Source organism: Tympanuchus pallidicinctus, unplaced genomic scaffold (assembly GCF_026119805.1).
Source record: "Tympanuchus pallidicinctus isolate F22 unplaced genomic scaffold, pur_lepc_1.0 scaffold8, whole genome shotgun sequence".
In the NCBI taxonomy this organism is placed as follows: domain Eukaryota; kingdom Metazoa; phylum Chordata; class Aves; order Galliformes; family Phasianidae; genus Tympanuchus; species Tympanuchus pallidicinctus.
In genome coordinates, this window is record NW_026294802.1 from 25439139 (window position 1) to 25455977 (window position 16839).

Below are 16839 nucleotides of genomic sequence, written 5' to 3' on the forward strand. Positions count from 1 at the left end.
CTGCTTGTCTGTGCCAAGCCTGCAACAGACTGTCTCTGCTCTGCAGCTGTACGCGTGCTAACCTTTACTGTGACCCATGAATTCTAGTGATCTTCTGCTCCCTGAAGAATGCACTAAAACAAACTTAAAAATCCATTTGCTCCTTCTCATTACCCTAATTTGACAGGCAATGAGAGCCCCGAGATCATTTGTCAAAGGTAATGAAAAAAGCAATGAAAAGGCATGTGCAACACTGGAAACTCATCTGTTCTGTTAAAATATAAAATATGCATATATTCTGCATGCCAGAATTCAAGAACTTGCCACAGTAAGCACGTTATACATGAGGTCATTTGCTCTACACACTTTCCAGTTTACCTCATATGCTGTCTCTTTTAATTGAATTCAGGTTTTAAATTGCTCTTGCAGAATCATGTTAAGCAGCTAAGGAAATGCAAAGAGGAGAATAACAAATAAGGGACAAGTCACATACCTCTGAACAGGCTTCGGAAACACTGCCACACAGATTTAAAGTATTAGACATTAAACTGTTAACCCCAACATGTTGAATGCAGACAAGACAGGAGCATCAGCAGTAAGGAAAACAGAAGACCTATAAATGCAGGTGCAAAGCAACTGGACTGTGGTATAGCTCACTTCAAGCTATCGCCAGCAACTCAAACCATGTTAGTATGCTATGCTGCAAAATGAAATCTTTATTGTAGATTATGCAACTTATAGTTCATTGTTCTCACCAATGAACTGTCTAGCAAAAGTATGATTAATGAACACATTAATTGCACGCCACAAAAAAAGAATAAGCTTTAGATCTCAGCTTCTTTCTTCTGCAACCCGGCTCATAGATTTTAGTGCTCGTGGTGCTCATAGTGCTATGAGTATAGGTGAGAACAGAATCAGGGCAGCTGTGTCAAATTCACAAGCAAAACAAAGCATTTTGCTGACAGGGACTGTGTTGGGCCTACACTTGAAGGAGCAGAACTCTTGAAAGTGCTTTTTACTGCCCTGTTTTGCTTCTGCATGAACTTGGCTCTATGAACCTCTCAGGTAGGTTCCTGATACATATGAAACATCTACTGGGAACTGGGATGGCTCCCAAACTTTTTTTGCTTATGACTAAAGTACGAATTTGAGCTACAGAATAAAGAGCACTAAAATCACCAACTAACCCTCCACCTGGTATTTTACATGCAGGATACAAAGATGCAGGATACATATAAACCAGAAATATTACTAATAAACAGTACAGATCAGCTCCTTCCAGTCCATACAAGGCTTTCCTATTGTAAAGCTCATTGATGCAAAGTTTGCACGCATAACATCAATACACATTGATTAATGCCCACTTATGTCCAAAGGATAACATACCAATGGACATTGACTCGCTTGAGTATCGCTAACAAGCAATAAATTAGAGATATTTAACTGACCTAGAAGCCTTTTTTTGACTGGTTGCAATTCCACTGTGATTAGACTGAGTTGCATATCTGGCTGTGAGACTGTATGAGAAGAAACAGAGAAATTGAATTAAAGAATTTCTTTGAACATGTATAGAAAGAACACACTTACCAGCAAACTATGAGTTAATGAATGTAAATTGAACATGGAGAGAAAATACAAATCAACTGGCAAAAATATGAAGTAATGCAACATGCAGATTTTTATGAAAGATGCAACGCACAGATTATGAAATAATGGTATTGCTATAACTTGTCTTATTTTCTAGAAATTATTTTAGAAATTGACAGTTTGGGCACAGTGACTGAACACTAGCTCTGCTATGTAAAGAGCACTTCAACACTTTATGCCTGTGCTTTTTCCCCCACAAAAAGTACAAAAGACGAATATACACCTATCAGCCTCCCCCTAGCAAACTGAGATTGCAGTCTGGCAGGTAGGAAGAGATTTGCTGCACCAGACCCAGTGGGGACTCCGAAGAATTTCTACTAAAGAAAGGTAACCCTCGTGACAGTAGAGCTGTATAGAAAGAGAATTCCATCATAATTTTCTTTATTGATGGCAGCACAGTTCATGTATACAATGCATTACCAAGGCACTGAATCAGGGGCTCCATTAGGAAAGCCAACACGTGTACTCAGATTCACTGTTAAATTTCATAGGAAAATGCACCTTAGTCCATTAAGACATCCAAGTAGTTTATCTACAAATGCTGTGCTTCAGGGCTAAAAACTATACATTCCTTTAAACATTCTGCAACGTATCTTTACTAAATAGCAGATTGATACTGCTACTGTTTCAACCATTTGCACAGGGGGAATATCAAAGGTATGGCCGAGATAAGGCCTCCTGCCAAGTAATTTCAGATACAATAAGCAGGTGCACCATGTGGGACCCATATAGCCTAAGGACAGAGTCAAATGCCATCACAAAATCAAATTCCTTGCATTCTTCAGAAAGGAATAGAGAACTGAGTAAGCAGAAGCTCTGACAATCATAGTCTCTTACAGTTCTGCATATTCCTAACTATTCTGAGTAGTGATAAAACCAGTGTTTAGTACCACCTTGACAGACTGGCAGAATTTACAGGAAATGCCTAGTGACACTGATTTTACCAGAAGAACATTAAGAAATTTCTGCTGGCCCAATGAGATAGATAGGCTCAGCATAGAACAGAGGGGAAAGGCTCTCACAGGAGAAAAGTATTCCCACACAGGCATGGCTGCTCTGAAGAAAAGCACAGGAAAGGCACAAATAAAGGGACAAAGTGACACTTAAATGTGCTGCATGATTACTTTACTGTTACTTTATGAGCTTATACCACAGTAAAGGGTTCAACACTGCTTCTATGCCTGCCAGTTACAAAATGCACGTGCTCATAATGAAAAATAAAAGGGAGACTATCAGCGTTAAGAGAGTAAAACCAAATCATTCAACATATAAAAGCAGCATTCAATTCTCTAAACATCTAACTTCATAGTAATGCCGACAAAGTGCTCTTTCATATGACTATAACTTTTGTGGGAATTGTAAAAAAATATAATAATATCATCATAATTACAGTATATATTTTTTCTATGTATAGTCCTTAGTACATCACTTTGTATTTCATTTGCAGCCATTTTTTCTTAATGCCTAGACATATAATGAAAATCTGATACATGATGCTTTACTGAAGTTGTTGAAATTGTGTTTAAATTACTGGCTCATCTTTTGATAAGTTCTTCCACTTGTGTTTTTTTTTTTTTGTCTACATACTAAACACTAAAATGAAGAAACCTAGCAATGGTTAACCACTTATCTGCAATGACTAAACTCAGAAGTTTGTGGGAAAAATGGAACGTCAAATTAAACCTTAGAGCATTTATGCTGTAGAAGTTACAATGATACACAGTACAATCAACATGGACAGTGAGCTGGAAAAGCAGAATGAATAGGATGCATCTTAACCACTGGCTGAAGAGCTGAAAGTTCTGCCTTGTCACGGTGCTTGGTAGCTTTTCTAACTTGAAGTGTTACTCCAGTGGAGCTGGAATCTACTCAAATCACTCAAACTCAGTTGCTGAGTTATTGATAAGCCAGTCCACAGAGTGACAGAACATTTTACTTTGTTTTCTTTTAATAAGTAAATGAAGCATCTATTTGGAAATGATCGCTGGAAAAACTTCTTTCCTCTCAAGCCTGTTTGCTGGGATTCCATCCACTAGCAAATTCAAGAATCTTTCTGTAGACCATATTCAATTTTTCCAGACAGTACTGACACGAATGGATAGATTTGTCAACACAGTATCTAAGCATCGTGACTATCTAAATTTATTTTTCAAAGCAACGTGTCAAATGAAAAAGAGAATTTTAGCAGCTCATAAAATAACTGTATCAAGCGCCTAAGTATTTTGGTTCTTCCTTCTCCACTAGCACTTGATGTGCTGAACACTCTGAAGCTCTGCACAGATGTCTGTTTTCCAATGGCTGTCCCCTCTGTTACAAATGTGAACTGCAACATTTCTAAAGTCCAGCCACGCCAGAGCCATTCTGAGTACATAAAATATTTACCTGCTACCTTTCATCCTACCTGATACTTATCAGTGGGTAACATCTGGCAGTGAGGAAAATAGACTTGTTTTGCTCAAAGCTGTATTTTTGTTAATGCTAATAAATACTCAAAGGCATTATAAATATATTCCCGCATTAAAGCAGCACAGACTCATGCTAACAATCCAAAGAGCAGAAATTTAACATCACAGCATTTAGGATGAGGAATTATTTATTTACCAAAAGGCTAGAAAGTGAAAACTAGGAGTATCCTAGTTGTCTGCTCCCCAAATCCTTTCCATTGCCATAATACTCCTATCAGCAGCCTTCCCTGCTATACAGTCACAGTTTCAGCTCTTTGGAGCAGCCGCAGCAGCTGCCTGCAAAGCCCAGCCTTGATAAATTGGCATGAAGGGGACATAGGGATTGAGGAGGAGAACGGCTCCATCTGCAGAGTATTCAGGAAAGCCCAATGGGGCAGCTTAGAGCTGGGGCTCAGTCCTGTCATCCAGAGGCTGGCACAGCCTGGATCTTTACCGAGGCCAGGAATAAATCAGCTAGCCTCTGGCTTCATGCTTATCACTCCTCTTCTACTTAGTGCATAGAGAATGAGAAAGCAGATTCTTCTGATTAAGCAAATCCTGCTCAAAAGAGGCGAGATGTTGTAAACACATCTGATCCCAAAATCTTAGACTCTTCAAACTGGCTTCCAGGTGAAAACAGGCCCTAATGTTTTCGTGTTTCCTCTCGCACTCCAATGAAGCACTAATCACCACAACAGAGATGAAATGACAGAGCTTGGTGAACTGTGAGAAAATGGAATAAGCATGCTGAGGCAGCCCAGAAAGAGAATTCACTGTGGACTGGGGAAATACTGAGAGGGAAGCAATGCAGATGTTAGAGACTGTGATGCCCCTACGTGCTAATGGAAAACCCCAGAGCTATACCACAACCAGTGGCTGTGCAGCACTGTCGGTCGCTTTGGGGAGAATGCACCACGAGTGATAACACCCAGACAGGGAGCTGAATGAGGGCATGCAGCCACTGGCAGAATAAAAGGGTTTAAGAAATGGTCCTGAAAGATGCAGGCAATCTAGGAAGTCCACATCAGTCACAATACTAAATATTAATTATTAAATGTCATCCTGCTGAAAGTGAAGAGAAATACTCAACTAAAATGGGAACATAGGAAAAAAGATGAAGTGGGAAGACAAGTGACTGCTAGACACTGGACTAAACTGCCAGAAGATGTTTCTGCTGAACAAATAGCATCGTATACCAGGAAAGAAGAAGCTCCTTGAAAGAGTATATAACATGTAAAGTTGAAGGATACAACTTGTAAAAACCTAGATAGTGAGTACCAAGCAAGCTGATTCAAATAAAATATTTTAACTGCCTTCTAAAAAAGATAACAGTGTCAGCCAGCATATCACCTACTTTCCATTAACAGTCTTGAAAGATCAAAAGGATCACATTACATCACTCTGTCACATCTGTGTAGCCATTTTCCTGTAATGTTGAGGTGTACGATGGCTTTAAAATGACAGTTATGTGATCTGTTAAAGATAGAAAGAAAACCAAAGGGGGGCTGTAGTATGTAATCAAAGTTCAACCTTACTTGCATACTTGAATTTTAGATGCTGTTGATCTTATAAAGTATATTTATATCTCACTAGGGTGACTGCACTCCAACTCCCGAGATTCTTTTTATTAGAACGATTCCTCAATTAAAAATGAAACAAAAAATAATCAGCAAAAAAATACTAGTTAAAAATGAACAGAAAATGTTCCTTAGAAGATCTTGATTGTGCTGTAGTCAATGTTAACTCTCTCTCTTGCTTTCAGACTACTTAACTGTACACTTCTCATTGGTCTGGCTGGTAGATAGCACAAGATACAACAATCTAAGGTTCACCTGATTCCAAATCCCAAGCCTGCCACATGCTCCACAGTGTTCTCCAAACAGTCTGGGCAGTGAAAGTATGTCCCATTCCTCAAAAGAGCAGACTAGGAAGACTGAGGAAAAAAACATCAAACTCACTTTTCAAAGAACAGTGTATTTCTGACATTTCTTGTGCTATTTTAGCCCAACTCTGGTGAAATAATGTTTATAAATATTAGAAGGTCGCTCTGAAAGTAGTGCCTCCTGTTTATTTCTATGGAAACTATAGCAGATACAAATAGCACAAGAACAGCTGTTGACAGAGGAAGTTCTCAGTCACACTATTTTTTCCAAAATACTGACCACTGTTGCTCTCCATTTTTGCCAGTGATGAGCAAAAGCCTGTATGCTGTGCTAATGAAAAACTGCATGGCCATCCAGAATGTCCTTGTCTTTCACATCCCTGCCACCACTACTGAAATATGCCACCTACTGCTTCATTGTGCTCACCATCCACTGTTTGGTTCCCATGAACAACATCAGTGAAAGTCAATGGGTGCCATTTTTTCCACACAGAGGAAGTCAGTTTCACACTTTTGCTTCATACACACTTCCATGTCAGACACCATTTTGTCAGACTGCCCCTCTGGTGCCATCTGTCACATGGCAGCAAAATGTAACAAAATATTGCTGTGAATGTTCAACCTCTACTATCCTACCACCACCATCTGCATTTGACAGCATGGGCTAACATAACGAAATACTGTCTTACTCCAAATGCAGTGCCTTCTATCTATGTGCTACATATATGCTTTTAAATCTTACATAAGCATGTGTATTTCATATATTTATATCGTAGAGATACATACATATGATACAGAAACATTTATTTTTTCATTCACAGGAGGAAATGTCTATTGGTGTTGGAGAGGTGTCCCCCAAGGGGCCATCTTGGGATTGATACTCTTCAACATCTTTATCAATGACATACATGGTAGGATCAAGTGCACCCTCAGTGACCTTGCTGATTACTCCAAGCTCATTGGTGCTTTTGACACATTAGAAGGAAGGGATGCCATCCAGAGGGACTTGGACAGGCTTGAGAAGTTGGCTTATAAGAACTAATCATGTTTGAAAAGGCCAAGTGCAAGGTGTTGCAGTTGGGTCAAGGTAATTCCAGATATGTCTATACACTGGGAGGAGAACTAATTGAGAGCAGCTCTAGGGAGAAGGATATGGGGGATTCTTGTGGAAAATAAATTGGAAGCCAGAAATATGGTCAAGTGTGCTCAAGACCAGGTCGGACGGGGCCCCAGCCAGCTTGATCGAGTGGGTGGCAGCCCTGCTGACAGCAGGGGGGAGTTGAAACTATACGGTTTTTAAAGTCACTTCCAACCCAAAGAACATGTTAACACATGTTAATAAGTATGCCCAACTGTAAATATACAATAGACAAGAAAGAAGCAGATGGCTTATGTTCAGATATGTTAACCTAGTTTAACTTGTGCAGTATCAAAAGAAACCAGTCAGCTTGATATAGTGTTGCCAAACCTGCCCACGGCAGGGGGCTCGAAATGGATGATCTTTATGGTCCCTTCAAATCTAAGCCATTCTATGATCTGTTTTGTATTAACTAGATATCTTTCCCTTCTGCTTTAACTTCTACAATCTTATACAGGAAAGATATCTGCATCTGATTCAGGCTTGGAAACAGAAGCAAAACTGCTTTCTCAATGTTTTCATGTTCATAGTTCATAACCCAAAAACTCAGATAACTCAGTTGTCCATCTATATTTATGTTCTCAGTCAGAACTAGTCCTCTACCACAGCAACTATATCTTTCCCACCCTGGTCCTGGTATTTGTAGTACTGTCATTCAGTGAAAGAATGTGAAATCACACTGTTAAAAAAAACAAGAAGGATGACACCTTAGTCAAAACATGCAACATAATGTGTTTAGTTGACATGTAACTCACTTCTAGCAATACAATCTTCTAAAAACCACTAATTTTTCTGAACAAATCAAGCAACACTGTGCTACTAGAACTGAGAATGTATTCTTAGGGATAATTTTATCTTTTATGACCCTATCTCTGTGCCATTTTTGATCTTGAACAAGAATACACCAGATGACCTATACAGAAATGTATGTCATTACTAAGACTGCAACAAAGTTTTCTCCAAAAGGGAATGAGAAAGAGGATGCCAAAAAATCTGAGGCTGTCACTTTCTGAAATCTAAAATAATTGTCTTTGGAACATTTTCACAGATTTAAAAAAAAAAAAAAAACCATATTCATCAATGCATCCTATAGAATGGTTGGGGTTGATATAAACCTCCATTAATCCATTAAATAACACCATCTACACTTCTCATTAGTTTTTTGGGGGGAGTTTTTTGGTCAGTGAAGAGAGAAACTCATCATATCCATAGCTGCTGCAAAGAGTACTGTTCTCTTATTAACTGGTATCTGCCAAACAACAATACATAGAATATCATTTCACATTCGCAGAACTGTCTGTGAAAATATTTAGAGATAAAAATGGATAAAAGAACTGACTGTAGCAGAAAGAAGTAGCAGTACAAACATAAAGCTGTGACTAGAAGAAATACATGAATACAAGTGAAAGATCAAGTCATACCCTGCCAGCAAGGAATTTATTGAGGAATAAATAAAAATAAAAAAAAATATTGCTTCAGAATAGATAATAAAATAAACTATAGGACAAAAGAAAGAATGAAGACCATAATAAATCACTATGGTTCCCACTGAATACTATATTTATTCAAGTTATATTTGCCATTTACACAAATGTTTGCAAGCCATCTGAATTAAACAGATGCCAGATCTGGAAATGGAAAAAGATTCACAGACAAAACTTCAGCAGAATTTATTTTCAGAGAATCAGAACAAAGAATGAATCTGGACATGTAGGGAGGGCAGAGCAGGAAATAATATCTGTAAAGAAAATAACTGTATTCTAAGGTTACTTCAAAAGGAAATACAGAAAAAGATGGATCCCGACATTAAAAAGATAAATGGAAGAAATCCCATTAAGAGCTACAGAAAAAATATGGCTGAAGTACATCAAAATGGAAATACAAAAAGTAATGAGTGATGAGAAGCAAAGGAGAAAAACAAGACCATGAAAGTATCTGAGGCAGACAAAATGAAAATCATCACTAAAGTGAATTAAAAAATTCTCTTGAAAACTGCAAGGACAAGAAGAAAGGATGACAGTTTCATCTTGACGTGCAGACAAAACAAGAGAAGTATCCTCCTTGAGCAGGTGGCAGAGGTAATCTAACAGGAGAAATCAACTATATATCATTATATGCAGATGCATGATAAATAATATAACTAACAAAGGACAAGATTTTCAGGAACCAGTCCAAAGAACTATGTAGGAAGGTGAAACATATCAGCAGTTTCTGAGAGGGTCAATAGCAAAAAGATTAAATAAGAGATGAAACGTTTAAGGAAATCTGAAAAGCTATTACAAGGATCTAAAATGTTTTATAATTTACGTTTTTATATTTCCTCTCTAGTATGTGGTATATTACAGCTATAAAAGAGACTATTTCTTTTGGAAATTGAAACTCCTCTTCAAAAGAAATTTTCTTTCCTTATGTTAAGCTTTAACATTGCTTATCTTAGACAGCGTGGACTACAGGGAAGAAATCTGTGAAAAATATATTGTTGCTATTGCACTGACTGCCGTTTACAATGAAGGTTACAAGAAAGGAACATCTTTTGCAATTATCAAACAGCAATCCTTTTGAGCACAGTAATTTCTAAGTTGTTCAAATGCAACTATGTATTATGAAACTACAAATAATGCTCATGCTTTGCCTGTTTTGAAATATTCATTTTGTTAAAAAACCAAAACTTGCTACTGAAACTGTGACAGAAATATTAATATTTAGGACACAGTGATGGTGTATTTTTTATGTGCTTCTCTGTCATTACGTCATGGATAAATCCTAGAGAATTCCCAACACTGTAATAATCTCTAGCATCCTTGTGAGAGTTATGTAAATGTGTAAATTAATTTGATACTTGTGTGATACTTGTGCAAAAAAATGGAGTGTGCAAGAAGATTAACTGGTAAACTATATACAAGAACAAATCTCTGATTTATGCAATCCCACGTTGTTACTTATAATCTATTTGCTTAGGTACACAGTTAACTGATATAACTGGTATGCAGATACACCACATGTTTTAGTTACTTGGGCTACAAGAAGGATGAACTTCATGCCCTGGTCTGTTAAGGCATCAAAATTTCCTTTCATTGGCAACTGTAAGGACTGTTATGATAGTATCTTTAAGGAGCAGAAAGAAATGGGGCAAAAGCTGACTCTTAAAGGAAGCTCAATTAAAGTAAAATGAAATCCCAAAGGTCCATTTGAAAGTCAGTTGCCACGCATCACTTTGCAATCACATTAGGTAATGCAGATCATTGTGCATTATCCCCCAGACAAATAAAAATACATCAGATATGGCTAATAGCTTGTTCATTCAGATATCCACTGGAAAAAATAAAATAATAAACCTTTTTCTAATTTGTCTTCTTCTTTTAAACAGTGATTATATAGTGAAAAAAGCAGGAACAGCATACCTGGTTATCTTCATTAAAACAAAATGATCAGTAATGGCAAGAGCTAAGACAGGGAAGAGACGTAGTTCATCCCTTTGCTTTTCATTAACCAAGACACGTGACTTTCATTTTTTAGCCTATGTTGGTGTGATGCACTTGGTGCAGACTATTAAGGCTATATTTTAAACCTCAAGAACACTGAAACAAAGGCCTTTTTCTAAATTGCCAGTGGTGGAACCAAGATTGGCATATGGATCACCAGTATTCAGGCATGGATCTATTTAAATGCATAATCATAACCACTGCATTTGCATTACTGTGTTTCACACAGCACTAGCTGTGTGTTCAATAAGCTTCATTTTTTCCCTAATACATCTAAGAAGTAGGCAACATGACACCGAGTTCATTACACTAGTTATACATGCAACTGCCTGTAGAAATCAGCTACCTAACTTTGTTTATGCACTTAGGAAAACCAGGGTGCTCTTTTAATATAACAAATTTAACAAAATCCATCTGGACCTCAAGCTGTGCTCATCATTCCTGTACGTGATAAAATAGTTTGTCCGTCTTCTGGAATTTTGCTGACAGCTTACTGAAACCAGTTACTGCCTAATCCATAAATGAGACAGAACTTCTTTCATCCACATGTGTTTTCTCTTAGTATCTGGGTGGTTGAAAGATCATCACTGCAGAAAGTTTAGATGTATTGCTGTGATAATGGAATCCACCAGCAAAGTGAAGCATAAAAATATAATGTAACCATTGTTGTCATGTATCTGTACTGACAGATAAAAATAAGGCCACCAGCACTGTATTTTTTAACCAAATCTCTAAGCAGCAATGCAGTCATAACTAAACAGTGAAGTGTCTATTCCAGATTTTGAAATTTTCAATTCCCAATTAGTCGCAAAAGAACGTAGGAAATTTTAGGATGAAAAGAAATCAGAAATCCCATCTACAACTGTTCTCTTTCTTGAATTACCATTTGTTGTTTACCACAGACTTTTCCATTAATTGCTAAATGATTTTAAGAGATTTTATACTTAGTGGTACAAAGTTACAATCTACCATAAGTAAAGCATATTCTTTGAAATGAAATTCCACTTACCATAAATCAGCTTCCTTCATTCTTTTTATATTTACTTCATTATTTGATTATCCTCACTAGAATTACATAGGACAATGATACCCTTCCACATTCAGAATCTTGCTCCCCTTCTGTGTATACAGTTTTCAAAATTCTGAGTTTGGTTAGGCATAGTTTACAAATGGCTAAGGATGCTGAAGTATTGCCACACTGATCAACTGTAGATACCTTTGTTAGAGCCTGCCACAGAAAAGTTTGCATGGAAAACCATCTAGCCCAAATTAACTGCAATTATAAAGAAATATTTTCAAAGACTTAAATTGCAACTTGAAATGTGATTGAACACCAAACTCTAAAAAAAAAAAAAAAAAAAAGTCTTAAAATGCATCTACCTTTGTCAGTGTATGTATTTTGGTTTTGTTTATTTGTGTACATACAGATACACACCAAACACACTGCAGTGTATATAATCCTTTCAAAAAGACCTCATTCATCTAACACAGTAGAACTATGGGATTTTACAGCTAAAACAAAAAGAGGCAGCACCTAAAGTGTGCTTTATTGCCATCTACCCACAGGTGCAAGCAGATACTTTTCTAAGGGTACATTCAGAATTGCAACAGACTTAGTAAAGAAAGAGTCGCTGCTCAATTATAAATCAGTAGCAATAAATTGTCTTAAAGATTACTATAAACCATCAGTTCATAAAGACTTTTAGTTCCTGCTCTGTTAATCAGTCATAGAATAGTAGAATATTTTGACTTGGAAGGGACATTTGAAGATCTTCTAGTTCCCTCTGTAATTAATGTTGAGACACAAATGCCATGAAAGAAATTATATCACAGAACTGAATCTTGGGAGTCATGTAAGCTACTTGTCCGTATTTGAGACAGCAAAATGTAGGCAAGAGGCACGACTAACACCATCACAGGAGATCTATTCGTTTCATATTTTGACTTCCTTCTAAATAGAATCTTCTTATTCATTTCTATCTCAAAACTAAGAAGTTTTTTAGCAAAAATGGCTTTTCTGATTGAAAAAAGAACAAGTTAAATAAGATGACTGTTAAGAAAGGAAGAGCTGCTAAGTCCCCCACAGACAGTTCAAATTAACAGATCTATACATCTGTGGAAATCATATTTTCCAAATGCAGTAGTGGTGGACATGTTACTCTATACTAATTTCCTAGTATTACTTCAATGACAAATGAAAAAAAAAATCTTTTTGTCTTCTTTGTTTTGCTAGCAGCTCAGAATACTAGAAACATTCATTCACAATAGAAGGTAAGAATCTTTCAAATATAGACAACTTTCACAAAGAAGGATCTTTACCTTTACAGCCCTTATGGATAAATATGGGGATAGAGAAAATCGTGTTCAGTCAGTACAGAAGTTTGCAGTGAGAAATACTCAAAATATGTATACGTAAAAGCAAGCATAAATTCTTGCTTTTAGTTTACAGGTAGGGAGTAAGACATTATTAATCTTGGTGTACTTTTTTACAAAGAAAAAAAGTAGTTGAAATATAAATAGCTATAAATAACATGTACAGGCATTAAAGCAGGAAGTCTAATGCACATTGATGAAAGTAGAAATTGTTAAAACAGCTTTAGATGTCACTTAATTAAGTCATGAAAGCTGAGATTCTGGATGCAGAAAGACTGCCTTCCTTCTAAACAATGTATGTTTAAACTTAGCAAAGGAGAAGAGCAGAAATAGGCACTGAAGTCTTGCAAAATTACAATGAAAGGAAAGCTTTATATAAATTCATCCCCTCAGTGCTGACCATTCCTGAGCAGACAAAGAACTAGTGTTTAAGTTGTCTTCCAAATGATAACAACTGCTTTTCTCCAAGTTTTTTGGACAAACAGAATTCTTTACAATAGCGGTGATGCATAAAGGAACATCATAGCTAGTTTTAATTTAAAAAACTCCATGGCTGAACTAGAAAAGCAGGAGATGTTTCAGTTTTACTAAACTGTAAACAAATCCCAAAAATCAGAAGCATCTGCATACAGCTAAGTCCTTAACTCTATTGATCAAAGCAGTGAATACTTCTCTATTCTAAATATCTTTGTTATAATAGAAAAATAAGAACTTTTTGAATAACAAGATATTATTTCCTCCTATGCAGTTATTTAACACCCTACAGACAGCAAAAAAATCAACTTGTGAAAATGTTCACAGTCTTCCAGAATGATGCCATAATTCCTTAGATTATATGCTAATAAAAAACTCCACAGAAAAAGAAAGCATTCAAAGAGACTAATTTTTAGAAGCGGGAAAAAAATGCATTCCACATTATAACGTCTAAGGCAGTGCAAGTGGTTCCTAATTTTTGCATCAAATGAGATACTAAAATTGCCACTGGCAATGTCCTCCTAGATTTATTTTTGCAACATTCTCAGTCTCCAGGCAAAGTTTTCTATTATTTTGGGGTGCAAAAGGTTTTTTTCAACTGAAGAATAAGTTTTATAAACATGAGGAGTATCTTACGTGCAAATCGGACTCAGGAACCAAAATTTAACTACTGCACTCTCATATTTTAATCATTGATTTATCATATTCTAGACGATTGTTCATGAAGCACACAAAATCTTTCAAATGAGAAAATTACTGAAACAAATATTACAGCCATCAGATCAACATTAAAGCTTTTCATTAACAATGCACTTACAGTCTTATTTGTGAATAGCTTTTTTTCCTTCCTCAGTACAGCATAACTTGCTAATACTTTTGATTTAAATAGATACTTGTTTAAAGCTGATTCTTTTGTCATGGCCAGTAGAAAACCACCTTCTCCAAATATCTGTATAGCTTCAATCTGAGAGGAACATAATTCAACTATTTAAGATGCCACTGAATTTTTTGCCTTCCTAACTAAATCTTAATTTGACCCCTGAAAAGAAGAAAATGGATTAAGATCATTTTATTTCCTTTTCTTTTACCATTTCAAAAGCCATTCAAAGAGAATTAGGTACTCAAAAACAGAATGCATGGGAACAAAAAGAGTTAAGAACAAATTGAACTATCAGTTGTGCCTTTTCCCTGTGCATTTTGCTAAGCATTTGAGATAACTCATTTAGATGTGCAACTGGGCATAAGAGGAAAAGATAAGTGTGTGCTAACAATCTCTTACTGTGTAAAGTACTGCTGAATCAAAGTGTAAAAAAAATGCCTTAAAATTAACTAGAATTTGAACTAAATTTAATTTAACTGGGGAGATTATCACTCTACCTTTATTATAAGAAATACAAGCTTAATACCAAACACAAAATAAATATTGTGTTCCTACATATATACAAAATAATAATAAATAAACAATAAATAAATAAATAAATAAAATACAAGTCTCTTGTAAGGGATCTATTTTTCCACAAAAGCTTCTCCTTTTTGAACACACAAAATAAATTGCTTTTACTTATAAGGAAATTAATTTTTTAACCTACCTCGACTGCATATCTTGTGTTTTGGACTGGCTGATTTCTGCTGGAGATGAAGGTACTTGCTGTTGTAGCTCCACCAAAGACTGGTAGTACTGTTGCTGATGATGTTGCTGCTGTTTGTATCGAGACAAACTGAAAAACAGGCCTAAAATGGCTTTCAAATTTCCATTCCTTATTTCTATATTAAAAAGAAAAAAAGAAAAAGAAGTGAAAACACAGTGGTTTTAGACTTTCAGTTTTGAAGAAGTTTTACACTCTAACATCCATGTAAACTAACCTATACATATTTATACTCTTCTGCATTTCTCTCTGCTATGAGAGACATGCCAGGTGCCATTGACACTTTATTGTTTGTCTTTGCTTATTTATGTGCTGTTGTTGCAAGAAACACATCTCTTTAATGTCCTCGTGATGAAACACATGTGCATGGTCATAAAGAAGAGTAAAGCTAACATTAAGCAATATATATATTTGAAAATAAATACAGTACACAGCCTCAACTCAGTACAAGGATTCTTGGGAACAGAGAGGCTAGAACAGCTAGTAAAAATCTCTGTTCTTCTGGCTTTAGGTAAACATCCCTTCTAAGTAGTGGCTTTACATTTCTCTTACGGCTTCTTGGGCAAATCTTTGTTCAGCACCAGTAAACAATGACTTCTAAAAAAAGTGGACAGAGGAGATGTCTGCAATCTAGTGGATGAGTGCATATGCATTCACAAGAATTAGGAAGGAACACAAGAGAAGCAGATTAATGGGAAATACCAATGAAAACAGGTGACCATAAGATTTGTGATTATATCTTTGAACTTTCCAGTAACATCATTTTCTAGTTTCCTATTCCATGCTGCTTGTACTGATTAACAAAAACTTCAAAAATACAGCTTTCACTTGTGGCTAAAATAGCTTTCCATATGAAATTTTGTCTCTGGGTAGAATCCTGAAGTCTCCCATTCCTTTCTCTTTGTCTTTGCACAGCCTGAGATGAAGGTTTTAAAAGGCTAATGTTATTCTTTGCTCATAAAGGATCTCCATGTCAAAAAAGAAGCCTCAGGGGGCCTTAATGAAATTATCTGCAGCACTTAGGTCTGTTCATAACTTCATTATTAATTTTCTTTGGCACTGGGCTTCTTGTGTAAGGTTTTCATTAGGCCGATAGCCTTGTAACCTAACATGCAACATTTCAATCTTTCTGTCTTTCCTGCAAATACAAAGACTGAGTTTTATGTACTACACAGCCTTTCCTTATAAATACTTAATACAGCTTATAAACAAACACTATAATATTAATGTTCTTTAAATCATATTAATTTCCTTTCCACAGGTGAAATGCTAGTGCATACGTGAACAGGCCATCAAACACTACAGCACTTATGCTCTCACTCTGTTCAGCAAGAGCAAACAATTCTGCACACCCTAATGTACTTTGCAAAATGGAAATTTGTTGTATGTATCTATACTTGCTCTTGTTCCCTATGAAGATGCAGTAGGATCACTGATTCCTCATGAGATATCAGCAACATGCAGAACTTTCTCAATTATTAGCAAAAAAAAAAAAATTAGCAAGCTGTTTAGGAATGATGACTTCTGTAGTTATACTGCTGTCAAGGAAGATCAAGAAAGCTTTTATTTAACATTATCTTAAAAAAAAAAGAAAAAGAAAAAGAAAAAAAAAAGACAAACCAAAACATGTAAATACCATTGTTCAAGCTTCTCCAGTTCTATCCCAGATATTATTTATTCTTGTCATATTGCATCATGTAGTTCTCAGGAAAATAATCCCTTGTTCATTAAATCACATCCATATATTTTTATCTTATAATTTCACCTTTTTGTG

At 36.1% G+C, this 16839-nt stretch overlaps 1 protein-coding gene across 8 annotated transcripts in view; it reads right to left on the reverse strand.

Moving 5' to 3' along the window:
- The window catches only part of NAV3 (neuron navigator 3), a 524389-nt gene that overhangs the window by 132199 nt on the left and 375351 nt on the right, over positions 1-16839 (reverse strand). For 7 of the 8 annotated variants that reach the window (XM_052668319.1, XM_052668316.1, XM_052668317.1 and 4 more), the window contains 2 exons: positions 15009-15183; positions 1428-1496 (listed from right to left, as the gene is read on the reverse strand). In XM_052668319.1, coding sequence (XP_052524279.1) covers positions 1428-1496; positions 15009-15183 — 244 coding nt within the window. The remainder of the gene's footprint in view (positions 1-1427; positions 1497-15008; positions 15184-16839) is intronic. The other variant, XM_052668318.1, reaches the window with a different exon arrangement.